The 17,416-nt window shown below is 49.6% G+C and overlaps 1 protein-coding gene across 5 annotated transcripts in view; it reads left to right on the forward strand.

Moving 5' to 3' along the window:
- The window catches only part of Dnmt3a (DNA methyltransferase 3 alpha), a 119,168-nt gene extending 103,446 nt beyond the window's left edge, over positions 1 to 15,722 (forward strand). For 4 of the 5 annotated variants that reach the window (XM_027424549.2, XM_035448203.1, XM_027424548.2 and 1 more), the window contains 14 exons: positions 158 to 314; positions 583 to 732; positions 847 to 891; positions 2,265 to 2,344; positions 2,791 to 2,903; positions 2,995 to 3,178; positions 3,408 to 3,492; positions 4,588 to 4,733; positions 5,358 to 5,448; positions 5,633 to 5,781; positions 6,653 to 6,738; positions 7,720 to 7,789; positions 8,969 to 9,087; positions 9,717 to 15,722. In XM_027424549.2, coding sequence (XP_027280350.1) covers positions 158 to 314; positions 583 to 732; positions 847 to 891; positions 2,265 to 2,344; positions 2,791 to 2,903; positions 2,995 to 3,178; positions 3,408 to 3,492; positions 4,588 to 4,733; positions 5,358 to 5,448; positions 5,633 to 5,781; positions 6,653 to 6,738; positions 7,720 to 7,789; positions 8,969 to 9,087; positions 9,717 to 9,858 — 1,617 coding nt within the window. In that variant the 3' untranslated portion in view covers positions 9,859 to 15,722. The remainder of the gene's footprint in view (positions 1 to 157; positions 315 to 582; positions 733 to 846; positions 892 to 2,264; positions 2,345 to 2,790; positions 2,904 to 2,994; positions 3,179 to 3,407; positions 3,493 to 4,587; positions 4,734 to 5,357; positions 5,449 to 5,632; positions 5,782 to 6,652; positions 6,739 to 7,719; positions 7,790 to 8,968; positions 9,088 to 9,716) is intronic. The other variant, XR_003486954.2, reaches the window with a different exon arrangement.
- Positions 15,723 to 17,416: the final 1,694 nt, after the last annotated feature.

Genomic DNA, 17,416 nt, shown 5'->3' on the forward strand with positions numbered 1-17,416 from the left:
GGAAGTTGGAGCCTGGTTGGCCAGGACTGAAGCCCTTGGGCGGTTGACTTTCACTCTCCCTCCTGGCAGTTCTCCTATCTCCTGCCTGTCCATCTTTGCTGCCTTGAGTTGGGGATCACCTATCATCTAACCTGTCCCTACCTTTGTTCCCTTCTAGGTGGCCAGCAGCCGTGCTGGGAAGCTGTTTCCAGCTTGCCATGACAGTGACGAAAGTGACACTGGCAAGGCTGTGGAGGTGCAGAACAAGCAGATGATTGAATGGGCCCTTGGAGGGTTCCAGCCCTCTGGTCCCAAGGGCCTGGAGCCACCAGAAGGTAATTGTGGTGAATAGGTCTGGACTGAGAAGGCCACACTTGGGGGAGCTGCAGAGGCCCCACAGTGGGGAAAATAGAAATGGCATTCCAGGCTTCTGTCATCTCAAAGACGTGCTACTCTGCGAGTTCAGAGTAACCTGTCATCCATTGGCTCACCAGAAACCCAGAACTGGGATGTGGGAAGCAGCTGGGGCAATGTGGTACCCCACTGTGGGTACTGTGCTGGTATCAGCCTGTAACTGGTGTGGTCACCTGCTTCTTGGTGCAGAGGAGAAGAATCCATACAAGGAAGTTTACACAGACATGTGGGTTGAGCCCGAGGCAGCTGCATATGCTCCACCCCCACCAGCCAAGAAACCCAGAAAGAGCACAACAGAAAAGCCTAAGGTCAAGGAGATCATTGATGAACGCACAAGAGGTAGGAGCTGGCCCTGGAGGGGAACTGGATGCCCTGAGGGGTGGGCATCACCTGCGTGCCCACCCTGAGACTTCTGGACAGCCTCCTAATTTAGGCTTTCACTCACCCTTGCAGAGCGGCTGGTGTATGAGGTGCGTCAGAAGTGCCGGAACATCGAGGGTAAGTTGCCTGGGAGTTGGGTTGGCTTGCTTCTCACACAGCCAGAATACGGCCATATTTGAGAAGTGGCATTGGCATGGGTTCTTGGGAAAGTTGAAGTAATGTGGGCTTGGGGCCTATCTGCACACCCCACCACCTCCATCTATCTGATGCTCCTATTCCTTTAGGGTTTGGGAATACCCCAGTGGATTCAGAAAAGGGTGGTCCTTGTGGCCTTGATTGAACTTGACTGAAGTTGACCTTGCCATTTTCCTTCTTCACCTTCTCAGAGTCAGTATCCACCTCCCCTGGTGCAGTGGTAATGATCTGACTATGGGGTCCTGGGTCTAGAAACATTAGGATCGGGACAGGATGGGAGGAGGACTTCCTGAGGAGGCCCTCCAGGGCAACTTGGACTCACTCTCTATTCTCATGAATGGGTTTTTGTCCCTATGTCACCCTATTCCTGGGTGATAGGTAGTGAGCTTGGTGAGATTAGTGAGCTTCTGAGATTAGGGATCACTGCTGCCTTTAAATAAAAATAGGGTGGGGTGTTTGTGAATGCGTATATATGCACGTGATGTGCAGGGCTGACATCAGGTGTCCTCCTCAATTAGGGTCTCTCACTGAACCTGGGGCTCATAAATTTCACCTAAGCTACATGGCCAGTGAGCCAGCCCCAAGAATTCACTCATCTTCTGCCCTCCCGGCACTGGGTCACACACATACACTGCCATGCCTGGCTTTTTCCTTTTTTTTTTTTGTTTTTGTTTTTGTTTTTCAAGACAGGGTTTCTCTGGCTTTGGGGGCTGCCCTGGAACTAGCTCTTCTAGACCAGGCTGGTCTTGAACTCACAGAGACCGGCCTGCCTCTGCCTCCTGAGTGCTAAGATTAAAGGCGTGCACCAACACCTAGCTGCTTTTTCCTTTTTTTAACTTTGGAAATTTCATATGTGTATGCAGTCATGTTTACCCCCAACTTCCCCCATGACTCCCACTGGACATACAGCAACGTGTTCCTTTCTTTGTCTGCCCCCCCCCCCTGCCGAACCCCACCCTTACTCAGTCCATTGGTGCAGTGTGCCTGACTTTCATGTGGGTGCTGGGGATCTGAACTTGGACCCTTGTGTTTCCTGAGCCATCTGTCTCCATAGACCTTTGCTGTTTTGGGGACAGAATCTCCTGTCGTAAGGCTTGCCTTGAACTCAGCTTTGTAGTCCAGGTTGATCTTTGATTTTTCTCAGCCTCACAAGTGCTGCTATTGTGGACATGAGCTACCAGGGTTACCTGCTGTTCTGGCAGCCACTTTGGTGGATGTTGTATTAGCTGGGCTCTAGCCCCAGGTGGACAGGAATTCCAGGCGATGGATGCTCATGGCATCCTGTTATCTTACAGACATTTGTATCTCATGTGGAAGCCTCAATGTCACCCTGGAGCACCCACTCTTCATTGGTGGAATGTGCCAGAACTGTAAGGTAGGGACACCACCTAAAGAGGTGACCTCTTCATTATTTCTTGGCATTGGGAACCAGTACCTGACTGGATGTGATGTCGACTGTCATGTGCACTCAGGCTCCAGGGATGGAGGCTCATTCTGTTTTACATCATGAAAGATCCTTGCATGCTAGAATCCAGGCCCCCGCGTGGGCAAGAGTGGGGCTTACAGCGATGGGTGGAGGGTGGGTGGCAGAGAGGTGTGGTCAGGCAGGCTGACTGATAGGTGAGTTGCCATGCTCTTGGGACCCCCTGTAGAAGGCTACAGGACGGAACTGTTGGTGGGCAGGACCCTTCTGTACCTTGCCGTCAGGTTCAGGGCCTGTCTACACTTGGCTCTGTCTCACACACACACACACACACACACACACACACACACACACACACACCCTGCACTGGTGCTTCTGACCCTTCTCCTTCCCCCTAGAACTGCTTCTTGGAGTGCGCGTACCAGTACGACGATGACGGGTACCAGTCCTACTGCACCATCTGCTGTGGGGGGCGTGAGGTGCTCATGTGTGGCAACAACAACTGTTGCAGGTGAGGACCCGGCCCCGCCTGCCATCCTCAGACCAGTCACTCCTGCCTACAAAGTCCGAGACTTTGCCCCCTTCACTGGGCTTTCTTCCAGGTGCTTTTGTGTCGAGTGTGTGGATCTCTTGGTGGGGCCAGGAGCTGCCCAAGCGGCCATTAAGGAAGACCCCTGGAACTGCTACATGTGTGGCCACAAGGGCACCTATGGGCTGCTGCGGAGACGGGAAGACTGGCCTTCCAGGCTCCAGATGTTCTTTGCCAATAACCATGACCAGGAATTTGTGAGTGCCGGGTCCTGCCTGTGGGCTCACACCTTTCTGAGACTAGTCCTCCATGAGAGCCCTTCAGTGGGCTGAGGGGCCTGGGCGTTCTGCAGAAGGGGAAGAGATGTCTATGAAGTTTTGCAGATCTAAAATGCCTATATTATAGTTCTCAGCTGGGGGGCCAGCACGGGATGGGGAGCTGGGACAGCCCCAGGCATGGACCTGACCAATGGTGTTCACTACTTAGGACCCCCCGAAGGTTTACCCACCTGTTCCAGCTGAGAAGAGGAAGCCCATCCGGGTGCTGTCTCTCTTTGATGGAATTGCTACAGGTCAGTGGCATGGGTTCTGAGGGGCTGGCCTGATTTTCTTTGGAGAGTAGAGTAGTATGTTTGTGTAGCTGATAAAACTAAATGGGTTAAAAACTAGGCCTGACAGTGCACACATCATTCCAGTACTTAGACAGAAACACAAAGATCAGGGTTTCATTTATCCTAGGCCTCATAGCTAGTTCAAGGCCGCCCTGGGTTATGTCTCACAAATAAAACAATCGTAGGATGATGATTGCTTCTTAGAACTGGGCTTGTGTTGCACACATTTAATCCCAGCATTCAGAAGGCAGAGGCAGGTAGATCTCTTTGAGGCCAGCTTGGTCTACATAGCAAGTTCTAGCCAGTCGAGGCTACATAGTGAGGCCCTGTCTAAAAAACTTAAACCATCGGTCATGTTATGCCTAAGATTGTAGAAGCTCCCTGGGGAGAGCTATTGGGAACAGAAGTGGTGTGCCATTGTCCCTCATTTTTTGTGTGTGTCCCTCCGTGGGTGCCTTACTGCTTCCCTGTATCAATAGGCAGCACTGGTGGGGAGGCTGGTTAAGAGAAAGAACAATGAAGGGACCCTGACATTTGCAATCCAAGATCGGGAAAATAAACTGAGGTTGAGGAATATGAAGTGCTTGATGCCTGGCCACGGACGTGAGTCTAGGTGCCTGGCGGGGAGCTGGGCCAGTGGTGAGCCCTTCTTAGAGCAGGTGCCATTCCACTGTGTCCCGTGACAGCATAGACTTTCAACAGGAAGTAATAGGTAATAAGTAATAAGTCAGAATCACGGTGTGGGCATGGAAACTGCATGAGAGGCCACAAAGAAGTGGCCGTTCTCTCTGGACCTGAAGTCACCTGCTGTCTTGGTTAGTCTCTCCTGGCTTTGGCCACCTTCCACATAGGCAGAACTAAATCACAGCCATATTACTTGTCTGCTGTTCTGCTTTGTTTGGGAAAAGATACTGGGAGCTTCATGTGGGCAAGGTGAGACTCAGGCCTACAGGTGACGTCCTGTGTGCAGTTGGCAACCTAAGTCTTAAGACCAGGTATCAAGCTGAAGGCTGAGGGCTCTGGGTGACAGTGCTTGCGCTCTGCTGGCCGGCACAGGGCTCCTGGTGCTGAAGGACCTGGGCATCCAAGTGGACCGCTACATTGCCTCAGAGGTGTGTGAGGACTCCATCACGGTGGGCATGGTGCGGCACCAGGGAAAGATCATGTACGTCGGGGACGTCCGCAGCGTCACACAGAAGCATGTATGTCCGTTTGCGGGGTTGTCTATTTTACCTCAGTGCCTCAGCTGGGGATGCCGCCATTCTGTCCGTGTTTTCCTCTCACCCTCTATTCCTGCCTTTCTTCCTTGTTTTCCATTTTACTTCTGTGGCTTGTGAGGGTGATAAACAGACTGGAAATGGGAATTTGGGAGCCAAAGGTAGAATGACAGAACTCTTGTCCAGAAGGCCTGAAGCCCTGGTTCAGTCCCCAGCCTGTGTTAAATGGAGTGCTTGCTGTTTGGGGCTCCAGCTGTTCTCTGGTGGTTGCAGGGCTCTTTGTGGTAATGTGTTCTGGATTGGAAAGAGGAGAGTGGTGTCTGTCGTCAGTCTCTGTTTCAGGGACCTGAGGGGGTGCTGGCAGTCTTCCTCTTAGAGCCTGATACCTTTGTATAGATTTATCTCTATAATCCCAGGGGGGGCATTCATATGACATCAGCAATTCCTCCCTACCCTGGGCAAGGCTGTTTGTTTTTGTTTTGTTTTGTTGCTTGGCACCTCCTGGGCTCCTTCCTGGGTCTTTTTGCTTACCAAGAAGACAAGCCTCAATGACTGTTAGACTCACAACTTTGCAACAGTAGGCCCATCACATTACCTTTATCCTCCCAGATCCAGGAGTGGGGCCCATTCGATCTGGTGATTGGGGGCAGTCCCTGCAATGACCTCTCCATCGTCAACCCTGCCCGAAAGGGACTTTACGGTAGGTACTTGCATTGTTCTGAGCTGGTACTTCTTCACTTAGGTCTTAGGTGTCCTCCTTGGACATTTCTGCCTTGGCAGCTCCTTCAGTGACCCTTTCCCTCACACTCCCCATGCCCAGGCCTCACCACTGTCTGTTGCAAACAGCCCCAGCTGATAGCTTTCTCTTTCTTCCAACCTCTCAGAGGGTACTGGCCGGCTCTTCTTTGAGTTCTACCGCCTCCTGCATGATGCTCGACCTAAGGAGGGAGATGACCGCCCCTTCTTCTGGCTCTTTGAGAATGTGGTGGCCATGGGCGTTAGTGACAAGAGGGACATCTCACGATTTCTTGAGGTATAGCCAGAAACCTTGGTTTGGCCAGCTCACTAATGGCTTCTACCGTGGAGTGCTGCCTCATCCCTGTCCTGTCTGCATTGCGGAGCTGGGGGATTGGAGCTGGGGACTGGTGGCTTCTGTTTGCAAGGGGCAGCTTGAGGAGGACTCCCGTGGAGAGAGGAGGCCCACCTACAAAGAAAGAGTGCTCTTACTTCAAGAGATAGCATAGTAGTAGGCCTCAGGTCAAAAGAGTAGGCTGGGGCCAGACTTCGGTTCTATAGAGAACTCAGGTTTAGTTTTCTCTGACCAGAATGGCCTATGCTTTCTTGTGGGACCTCATGGGTGCTTTATGACACCTGAGATGAAATCAGGGCTTATCTCTGCTTTCCTTTGCTGTGATGTGAGCCCCAGTTTAGCACTGAGTCAAGTAAAAGCCATATACAGGGAATTGCTGCTGCCCAAGGCATTCTTGGGGTGGGCTGTCAGCCTATGGTCCCATTATCTTTAGCTCAGTAACACCTTGGGTGTAGTGGATACACAGACATATCAGGGCTTGCTCTTCTGATCCCGAGTGGTCCGATGTAACCACCAGCCTTGTGGCTGTTCTAACAAGAATGAGACACTAATACTACACAGTGGCTCCTGGAACAGTTTGTTCCTGTCATTACAGAAAGTTCAGTTGGATTGTGCTGGTCTATCTAGAAATGATCTAGCAAGCATATGTGGGATTTTTGATTGGGCCTTCAGGTTAGCCCTTCAGGAAGCCCAGTGTATGGCTTCCAAAGAAGTCCCTTGGGGGCAGTAAGGCTCTTGGCCAGCCCAATTGCCCAGCAGCATTTAATTACTGTTCCTTTTTTGCTCACCTTGATACCGTCTTCCTATTTTACAGTCCAACCCCGTGATGATTGACGCCAAAGAAGTGTCTGCTGCACACAGGGCCCGTTACTTCTGGGGTAACCTTCCTGGCATGAACAGGTTGGTGAACACTCCTGGCATGGTGGATATGGGTGGAGTGGTTGCAGGCAGGAAGATCAAAGGGGGGGGGCACCAAGTCAGCCTAGCCTCCTGCCTTTGCTGGATAGCATAGCTGCCCTCTCTCTCTCTCTCTTTCTGTGTGTGTCTCTATCTCTCTCTCTGTGTGTGTGTGTGTGTGTGTGTGTGTGTGTGTGTGTGTGTGTGTGTGTGTGTGTAAATAACTTTCTTGAGAAAGTGGACATTGCAGATTAAACCTAGTCTTTTTGTACACAGTAGACAAGTGCTTTAACACTGAGCTATAACCCCAGCCCTGGTGTCTAGGGCAGGGTCTTACTATGTAGTCTAGTCAGGCATCAATCTCGGGATGCCTCTTCCCCATCTTGAGTGTTGGGATGATAGACTGTGTTAATGCACCCAGCTAACTCACAACCAATGGAAGATCTTCACTTCCCCGGGTTGCCCCTGAGATACAACACAAAGACATAATTTTACATTTTAGAGCAAAACTTTTGTCCCATATAGCTCAAGCTAGCCTTGAATTTCTAATTCTTGTACCTCCATCTCCCTGGTGCTGGGCTTTCCTGGAGAAACGGAATTGTAAAGTAACCCTTTTATATTCCGGGCAGCTCCAGCCACTGTAATACCCACACATGAAATAAATGACCACAAATCAAGATACAGGTTGCTTTGTAGCAGGACACTCAAAGCTCAGTATGATGCATTTTTTTTAATGTATTGTTTTTCCCTAGGTAGACATTATCTGCCTGGTGTGGGTTTTTGAAACTCCTTTTAAATTTGCCTGTAAGGATTAAGGCTTGTTTGTGTGCTTATGGGTAGACATGTCTACAGAGGGTTATGCTGTATGTCTCTGTTTGGTGTAGAGGGCTTTAGACCTTCCCTGGAGCCCTCTGGCCACTGGGGGTTGGTACCCAGACAGGTCTTTCCTTGCTCTCTGCTGCCACGGTGCCTCTTGCTTCCTAGGCCATTGGCATCCACTGTGAATGATAAGCTGGAGCTGCAAGAGTGTCTGGAACATGGCAGAATAGCCAAGGTCAGCCTCAGCACCCAGGACACGGTGGGGGTGGGGGGCGGTGTTGATGGCAGGGTAAGGTGGTGCATGGCAGAGCTGTACACCACTTGTCCTTTTGGGATGGTGTGGGAGCAATAGCCTCTTGACCAGGGAATGGGCTCAGCCTGCTGACCCTTAACCCCTTCTGCCACTGCAGGGTCTTTAACAGGGTTCTGGGAAGTACTTTTTTGTTAGTGTGTATATATATGGACATTTTACCTGCATGTTTACTCTGCACCACATGTATGCTTGCAGAGGCCAGAAAAAGAGTGTGAAATTCCCTGGGATGGGAGTTAAAAACAGTTGTGAACCTCCATGTAGGTGCTGGGAATTGGACCTCCTTTCCCTGGCAATGTAGCCCTCTGGCACTCTTAATCTCTGAGCCTTGTAGCTTTTTAAGTTGAGTGTCTCCTATTGCCTAGATCATGCCCTATGACTTTTGGCTAGGTCTACCCCCTTCTGACTCAGAAAGGTGCAACTTTTCTATTTCCGCTCCCCTCTTTTGTCAAATGCTAACTAGAGCTTAAGTATGCTTTTTCTTTGGGCTTCCTTCCTGTCTCTAATGCCTCCCTCCTGGACACGTGGTTGCTTGTCCGCAATGTGTCTGATCCACAAGCTTGCATTTTCCCTTCTCCATTCCCCCTCCAGGTAACTGCTAAAATTCACAGCTTGCCTTTTCTGGAGTTTTTCTTTTAAGCTCTAGTAAAATTGTTCTTTGCTTAAAACGGAAAGAACAATTTCTGTCTTTTGGTGTTTTGCTGGGACCTAAAAGCTTGTAGCACGGAGAGCAGTCTCTTCTAATGTCACTTCTCCCTGGAGAAGTCTCCCCTGTGTGTTCAGATGGTAGCTCTGCCTGTACAGTCTAGCATTCTGGACTGATCCCCACAGTGTGCCTTTGGGTTGCTAAGTCATTGACAGCCTTCTGCCTGCAAGTTGCTCACCCCTGAAAGTGTCAGTGCTTTGGAGTCTTGAGAAGTGAGGTAGCCACAGCTACTGCCTCTCCAGCCTGATTAGCCTGATTAGACCAGGAATGCCTGAGTGACCTCAGAGTGGGAAGGAAAACAAGGACCAGGAAGGAGGCTTATACCCAGTGGCCTGAATGGACTGGACCAGCCATCAGCAAGTGATGCCCGTTCATTCCTCTTCCTCTTCGTCTTCTAGTTCAGCAAAGTAAGGACCATCACCACCAGGTCAAATTCCATAAAGCAAGGCAAAGACCAGCATTTCCCCGTCTTCATGAACGAGAAGGAGGACATCCTCTGGTGCACTGAAATGGAAAGGTAGCAGTGTTGGGGTGCTTGTGTCTGGCCAGGGCTGGGTTTGAAGGAAGGCTCTGCCTTGGCCGCCACATTCTCATTTCCCCCAATTCCTTGTAAGTAAATTTTAACAAACACAACACAGTCCACATGGCCTTCTGGACTTGCATTGTGGGTATTTTGTAGATGCCCATGGACCACACTAGATGACTCACCGCTGGGTGGGCTCCTCCTTGGGTCTGAGTTGGATTTAGTCCAACAAAAAGGCTGTTCACACAGACACCCTTAGAAACAGGGATCCCTGGAACTCTCCAAGTCAGAGTCCCACTCTGGGGGCCCCTCTCTTCACAGAAAGGGGTATTTAGGGATGAATCTTGAGTGTATTCCGACTCAGGCTATGTGCAGCCCTCACCTCTCATTTGCAGAGGACATCTGTAGAGCATGTCCAAGAGGCATTTCAGAGATACGGAACGGAGTTTTTGTTTCTGGTGAATGTGAACCTCACAGATTACATTACCTGTCTTTAAATCCACAGAGTGCCTGGCACGTGACTGAACTGGCCATAAAGGAGAGGGCAGGAATGCAGAGTGAGCTAACTTTTCTTCTGCCCTGGCCCTCACACTCACTCAGCTCTTTCTGTCTTTCTCCCACAGGGTGTTTGGCTTCCCTGTCCACTACACAGACGTCTCAAACATGAGCCGCTTGGCGAGGCAGAGACTGCTGGGCCGATCGTGGAGCGTGCCAGTCATCCGCCACCTCTTCGCTCCGCTGAAGGAATATTTTGCTTGTGTGTAAGGGACATGGGGGCAAACTGAAGTAATGATGATAACAAAGTTAAACAAACAAACAAAACACAAAACATAATAAAACACCAAGAACGAGAGGACGGAGAGAAGTATCAGCACCCAGAAGAGAAAAGGAATTTAAAACAAACCACAGAGGAGGAAATGCCGGAGGGCGTGGCCTTGCAAAAGGGTTGGACATCATCTCCTGAGTTTTCAATGTTAATCTTCAGTCCTATTTAAAAAGCAAAATAGGCCCCTCCCCTTCTTCCCCTCCTCTTCCTAGGAGGTGAACCTTTTGTTTTCTACTCTTTTTCAGAGGGGTTTTCTGTTTGTTTGGGTTTTTGTTTCTTGCTGTGACTGACAAACAAGAGGGTTATAGCAGCAAAATCAGTAACAACAGAAAGTAGTAATACCTTGGACAGGAAAGGGAGAGAGGGAAAATTCTATAAAAATTTATATATTTTTTTTTGTTTTTTATTCTATATTTCTCTTTGGTTGTCTCTAGCCTGATCAGATAGGAGCACAAACAAGAACAGAGTAGAGACCCTCGGGAGGCAGAGCCCCTCCCAGCCCTGAGCAGTCTCAACAGCACCATTCCTGGTCATGCAAAACAGAACCCAACTAGCAGCAGGGCGCTGAGAACACCACACCAGACCGACCTTTTCTACAGTATTTCAGGTGCCTACCATATAGGAAACCTTGAAGAAAACCAGTTTCTAGAAGCCGCTGTTACCTCTTGTTTACAGTTTATATATATATGATAGCTATGAGATATATATATAAAGGTACTGTTAACTACTGTACAACCCGACTTCATAATGGTGCTTCCAACAGCGAGATGAGTAAAAACATCAGCTTCCGCCTGGCCTTCTGTGCAAAGGGTTTCCGCCAGGCCTGGGGGAGGGAGGCAGCTCGAGGGCTCACCATCTGAGGGAGAGGGGCCAGTTTCCCTCTTGGTTTTTAACAAACCCAAGGAGGAACCATATCCCCCGCCCCATGCCCAGCTTCTCCCTGTCCAAAAGGGGGTCAAGCTGAGGCGTTCGGACCTGGGGAAGCTGAGTGTGGACTTTATCCAGACTCGTGCAATAATTACCTTTGAATATAATCTAAAATGACTGCCTTGGTGAGATGGCATGAGAAAACTTTCCCCTGATTTTGAATTTGTCAGCCACATTGAAGGCTCCTCGTGGGATCAGAAAGAATCCAGAGTGAGGGAAAGTGATCTGCCATTAACCCCACCTAGAGCAAATAAAAAAACATACAAAATGTACTGGTGCTTTCTGTCTAAGTTGCCTTTTGTGTGTTCTTTTATGAGGCCCCCCCATCATCCCCTCTGCACAAGGCAGCTCTGGTCCTGGAATGTGATGTTTTTGGTCATCTCTACAGACTGCAGTTTCATACTTGGAAGGCTGATGACACCTTTATTATAATTATTCTTACGGTTCTGGTTATAATTGTTTGTTTTGAGATTTTCTTTGAGAAAACAAAAACCCAACACCCTTCCCTTTAGGTTTCAAACCAAGGTGCAGGGGGGTGGGGGTGGCCGGTGCTTTTAAGGATCAGTGGCTCTGGTGCCCTGGCTCCCACCCCTCGGGCCAGGTGGGCCACTGGGCAGTACAGCAACACGCTAGGCGGCCAGGGAGTTCTGAGGCCCACCCTCCGGGCCAGTTGCTCTTCTCTCTTCTTCTTCCCCTCCTCGTGAGTCCGGTGTGTCAGGGCCGGAGGGAGGCCAGGGCAGCCTCTCTCCTCGTGTGTGTGGTTGGAATGGCGTGTGTTTCTTTTCTAGTGTTTGGTCTGCTAGCTGCGCTCTCACCTTGAGTCAGTGTCACCTGGGGCCTGTGTGCTCGCACTTTGTTCCATTTCCTACCCAGGGTAGGTAGCCTGGTGTTGGCAGTGGGAAGGGAAGGTGGTGTTGGCCCCAGGGTGAGCGCCCAATGGGCAGAGCTTGCCTGGATGGATGGAGTGTAGATATGTGGCATATAGAGATATATATTTTATAATGGGAGGGGGGACGGCACCTCCTGGGACCAGCAGGGGCTGGGAGGTGTGCTGTCAAGCACATGGTCCCAAGACCGCATCCCTAGAAAGATGGGGCCTATGATAGGCCCTATATAAATACATAGATAGGGTCATGTATAAGAAGTATACACAGTGGGGGTTGGAGGGAATGGGCTCTGTGTTGAGCCTGGGTCCCTCCCACAGACAGCCCCACACCAGTCAGTCAGTCTAACACATGCACAGGAACCTGTTTCTGTCTGGATGCACACCAGGGAGCTCCCGGCACACTTCTCCCTAGGATCAGGACACTGGAGTTGGCCCGTTCAGCTCTTACACCTCTGTTGCCCTGATGACAGGTAGACTCGATCCCGAAGTTGCTAGGTGCTGAAGTCAGGAAGAGGAGGTTTGATCCAAGCAGGTGCTTCCTCTAGCAGGTCTGTGTTCTATCCCTTTTGCTCCTGGTGATGTCAAAGATTCCTTCTGTTAGCCTGTGGTTACTGACCTGCAACTCTAGGCACCAGTCAAGTCAGCCTTTAACTCCCCCTACCTATTCTCCCCAACCAAAATAAAATTGAAATCTGTCTTGGCCACTGGGCTTCCATTGGGAAAAGAAAAAAAAAAATTAAAATGGGACTGGGAACTTCACCTTTGGAGTAAAGTAAATTAGTAATTAGTGATAAAACCAAACAAAGGCTTTGGCTTCCTTGCTCACTGCTCAGGAGTAAGCCCAGCCGGTGGCTCGTTACACCTCTTGGGCTGTGTAGTCCTGCCCACCTCTGCTCATTTTCTCTGGATAGATTTTTAAGATTCCTGCTAGTTCTCCCTGCTGTGGCTGTGGGGCTGGAGCATCCGAGATGGGGATGCTTGCCCCCTTGGAGTCCCTGTGTTAAATGTGATGTCCTTCCTTGCTCCAGCAGGGCTCCATTCTGACCTGGAGTCCACCAGCACCGTGCAGGAGGACTGGGGGGGAGGAGGGCTGCCTTAGGCAGTCCAGGGTGCTCCCTCCCCCTCTAGCCAATGCCAAGGTCTTCCCAGCTCTTACTATCAGGACTGTCTTCAAGGGCCTTTGCCTTCCACTGATGCCTACTGCTCATGTGAAGAAGATAGCCTTTCCCAGTAGCCCAGCAACACCTTAGCTGGGCCTGGTGCTCCCCAGTCCCTGAGCTTAGTGTGAGGGCTAAGGAAGGATGTGGCATTCCCAAAGAACAGAGTAGAGGCTTCCAGGTTGACTGATACTGGCCTGACAAGTTCCCTAGAATGGATTCCTCATGGGGCATCTGGTGATTTTCACCAGCTTTCCTTCCAGCCCCGTGTGTGGGCTTGCTCTTACTCTAGTATGTAGGCACCAGTCACGTCAGCCATCGACCACCCCCTTCTCTCTTTTTAGGGTCTTTGGGAATGTGCCAGCTTGGCAAAACTGTGATTCCCTTCCTCCACCTCTATCTTAAGTGGGGTTTCTGGAGTTAACCTCCAAAGGAGAGCTGCTAGGATGCTGGGGTAGTTGAGGTGGGGTTGTGGGAAGTTTGTCTAGTGCACCCCACACTGTAGAAGGTGCTGAGGCTAGAGTCAGGTCCTGGGAGGATCCCCAAAGGGGGTTCCTTGTGGGGTTTCCTTTCCAAAGAAAAGGCTTGTTTCCCCTGGAAACTAAGGTGCTAGGGACTGAGTGACAGCCTCCCTTCTGCAGGTGCCATGTGAAGCCTCGTGCCAAAGATCTGTGGCCCTTGCCCAGGGGAGGTAGCCGGTGCTAGCGCCAGGGTCACGAAACCAAGGCCTCCTGGGGAGGCACACATGCCAGCGGGGTCCCAAGCTGGTGCTAATTCCTCCCCGTAGGACCCAGTAAGCCTGGGAGCCTGCAGTAGGCTGTTTCTCTGCTGTCAGATGCCCTGTAAGAAAGCAAAAATCCCCAAAAGAGCCTCCTGGACCTCTTCACTTTGGCAGCAGGTAGAGAGATTGCAAGTAAAGATCCCTGTGGCTTTTGGTAAATGGCGTGTGGATTCATGTAGCAAGGCAGGCCAATGCTGAAAGGGAGTACCAGCCCCGACAGCGTCTCTGCTCCAGGGATGCTCTGTTGTGGTCGCCACGTGCTGTGTCCAGGGTAAAGCATCTGGTTTAGGAGTTGGGGGGAGTTAAGCCGAGCCACTTTGAAAGAATGTGCGTACAGGAAAACTGCAGATTGTTGGTTTCTATATTTCTTACTACACCGTATGTCCAGAGAGTAGAAGTGAATCCCCAGCCCTGTTCAGATGCATGCAAAGCTTTTTATGGCACTACAGGGTCTTCAGGAACTGTCACTGTAGGAGCCCTGGCTATGGCCCAGGGCCACGTGACCAGCCCAGCTGAGTTTCCAAGCAGGCCCGTGTTTAGGTCTGAGTCTAGCACTTGACTGCTCGAAATGCTTGTGATGAGGTGGTGGCACTGGGTTGTCCCACTTGGCAAGGAACAGCTGAAGCCTCTCACCCACCCTGCTATGATGGCAAAGGTGTTGCTGAGTGATGAGGTTGAGTTAAGATGACCCTTTTGACCCTCTCCCATCCAGTGTCACACAAAGGAACAAGCAGTGCTGGGTTGGGGACCCTAAGGAAAGGGCTGCTGAGGGTCATTGTGAGCTCGTGCATGTTTGTGGTAAGAAAGCTGAGGTCTTTGGGAAATAAGGTTCTTGTATGAAGGGTTCCAAGACCCAGTGTTGGGGGGGGGGTGGTGTTTGCTTGGAGACAAGTCTCCAGCCCCAGGCACTGGAGTTTTATCATTGAGATCAAGAAGCGGGCCCAGAGGGAGAAACGTGGAAGGCCCTTAGCTGCTGGGGACTTGGCAGCTTCTCTAGGGGACCCCAGAAACTGCAGGAACTGGCTCCCCTTTTGGAATGAGCTCTATTTGTGGGCCCATAGAGTGTTCCTCCTAAACCTTGCCCGGCACCTGAGCCTGAGGACATGAGCAGTGGCTAAAGTCTCACCTAGTCCCATTTTACAGACTAATTTGATTGCCCAGCCCTAGAATTCTATAGAAACAACAACAACAAAAGCTGAAATTCCTTAGAATATGCAGAGGGGAGGAGGTGACTCAACAAGGTGCTAAACACATTTTATTAAAAATATATATTGTTAAATTAAGTCTGCTGTCTGGACAATGATGTTTTGTTTTGTTTTCTTGTAGTGGAGTTTAAAAGAGACTATTATTTTACTCTGATATATTATTATTAAAAAGGCATTTTAACTTTGTACTTGAAAACTAAGTGAGCGATTTCACGTGTTTTAGCTGAGGCATCGAAGTAGCGGGTGCTTTCTCGTGGGAAGTCATGTATTCATACTGCAAAGTAAACTCCGTAGCTGATTTGGTAATAACGTTTACTGTTACAGGCGATTTCACTTTGACCCCGGTGGCTTTTACTCCACATTCCACGCAGCTAAATGCAGGACCTTCCAGATTCTTCCTCCCTTGGCCCTCTTTCTTTTTGGTTCCTCTTCCTCTCTTTGCCTATTTTTTTTTTTTTATTGTCGTTTGTTTTTTCCTGGTCCCAGCATCCTTCTACACTGTATTTTTGTTAGGGTTGCTTCCTCTATTTATTGACAATAATAATGTACATTTCACAGTCTGGTTCTGGGACAGCCAGGAAGGGTGTGGGGGCTTCACGAAGCCTGCAGTACCATCCGGCGTCCCGTTGTATCTCTGTGTACGTGATGCTTGTGACATAGCTGTTGATGAAATAATTAAAAAGGTCAATACGTACAGCAGATGTAGAAAGTCTGTCAGTTCCGCTTTCATCACATTTTTTTTTGTGCCCAGAAGAATATAATAAAGCTCCTTTCTGATGTACTTGTGCTGGAGAACACTTGAATAAATGGACTGTTTTGTGCAAAAAGAAAAATGGAAAAAAAAAAAGCACCATCAAAATGTCCTTTTGTCCTGCGTCTCCTTTCCCCTGATGTGACAGCTCACAGTCCCCCAGAGGGCTGAAGTACCCACATGGGTACCGATAATGTGTGGGGGGGTAGATTTCTAAAATATTGCCCCTGTGGGTGGTAACTCGGGGCTAGGACCCAAGGATGGAGGGAGTTTGGCTCAAGTTCAAAAATGAGTTAGGCCAAGATGAGGGTGTCTAGAAAGGCAGGTTGACTTCAGGAAACAACAGATGTCTTGAGACCAGAGTAGGAAACAGACCAGCATCCTGGTCAGGTGTCAGTAGGACCCAGTGGGGATTTACCTACTCCAGGGTCCAAAGGGAAGAAGCCTGGGAAGTAGATAGCTGGAACTAGGGCTTGGGGAATCCTGGAAGAACTTGGTAATAAAGAAATATTTGCAAACACTTGACAGGTGGCCCAAGGGCCGGGACAAATGGTCAACAGGGCTATTGCTAGGCCGCTTACAGGCTGCCTGGCAGGGCCTTATGGCCTGCGGAGTTGCCCATGGTGTCCCTGTCCTACCTACCAAGAGGGGCACTCTGAATGCAAGTCCTACATATCCCCAGGAATGGACTGCAGGCTGGGTCGACCCAGGTATCCACTCCTAAGGGTTGTTCAGACCGTTCCTTCCATCAGGTGTTTGGTTATAATGGCAGAGATGCTGTGTGGAGCACTTGAGCAAATGGGAAAAGTCCTGCTGAACAGGTTTTCTCATGGGCACTTTTTCTTGCTTGTTTTTTTTTTTTTTTTTTTTTTTTTTCCTTTGACAAGGTTGTAAATGTATATTTGGCTTTTACTCTACTTTTTTCTTGATGTTTTTCAATGTTGATGTGGAATCTTACTTTCAAATGGCTGCATGGCATTTTCTTGTTGAATGTTTGTTTATATATATTTTATTTTCGCTATAAATAGAGCTTCAATAAACATCTTTATGTTTTGGCTTCCCCCTTTTTGTATTTTTTTTTCCTCCTTGAAACAGAATCCTAGAAATGAGACCAATTGGAGAAAGTTACTGTGGACGTTTTGGTTGGTGCCTAATTCCTCCGAAGAGGTCAGAGACAGGCTGTAGGTTTCAGCTCTGAGTTTCTGTCTGGCAAGAAACAAATTGGGTCGTTAGTGAGTAGTTCAGGACCCTGTTCCAGCCTGTTCTCTCCAGTGTCACAGGATCCCCAGGGCTGAGCAACCTAGAAAGGAAGAAGGTAATTTAGCTCAGTGCTCTGGAGGCTTCGTCCAGGACCAGGGACCTCATACTGTGCGACAGACTCAGGCAGAAGAGAGAGAGTTCACATTCCCTTCATATGGAAGCCACTCCTCAGAGGCTCTCCACTGTGCTGCTACAAGCTATACAGAGAAGACAAACCTCACGGACCCTGTGGCATACATATTAATCCCAGTGGGGAAGTGTGTGTGTGTGTGTGTGTGTTTGCACGTGTGCACATCACATTGCATGATTGGAAGTCAGCACAACCTTGGGTGTGATAAACGCAACTTGACCTAAATCTGCCCACTAACCCCCAGTGTACCCATTCCAAGTGCTGGGATTACAGGTGTGCAGCCACACCTGACTTTTTACACAGGTTCTTGGGATTGAGTTCAGGTCCTTACACTTATATAGCAAGCAGGCTTACCCACTGAGACATCTCCCTAGCCCAAGACTACTATTATTTTTGAGAA

Source organism: Cricetulus griseus, chromosome 7 (genome assembly GCF_003668045.3).
Source record: "Cricetulus griseus strain 17A/GY chromosome 7, alternate assembly CriGri-PICRH-1.0, whole genome shotgun sequence".
NCBI classification, from domain to species: domain Eukaryota; kingdom Metazoa; phylum Chordata; class Mammalia; order Rodentia; family Cricetidae; genus Cricetulus; species Cricetulus griseus.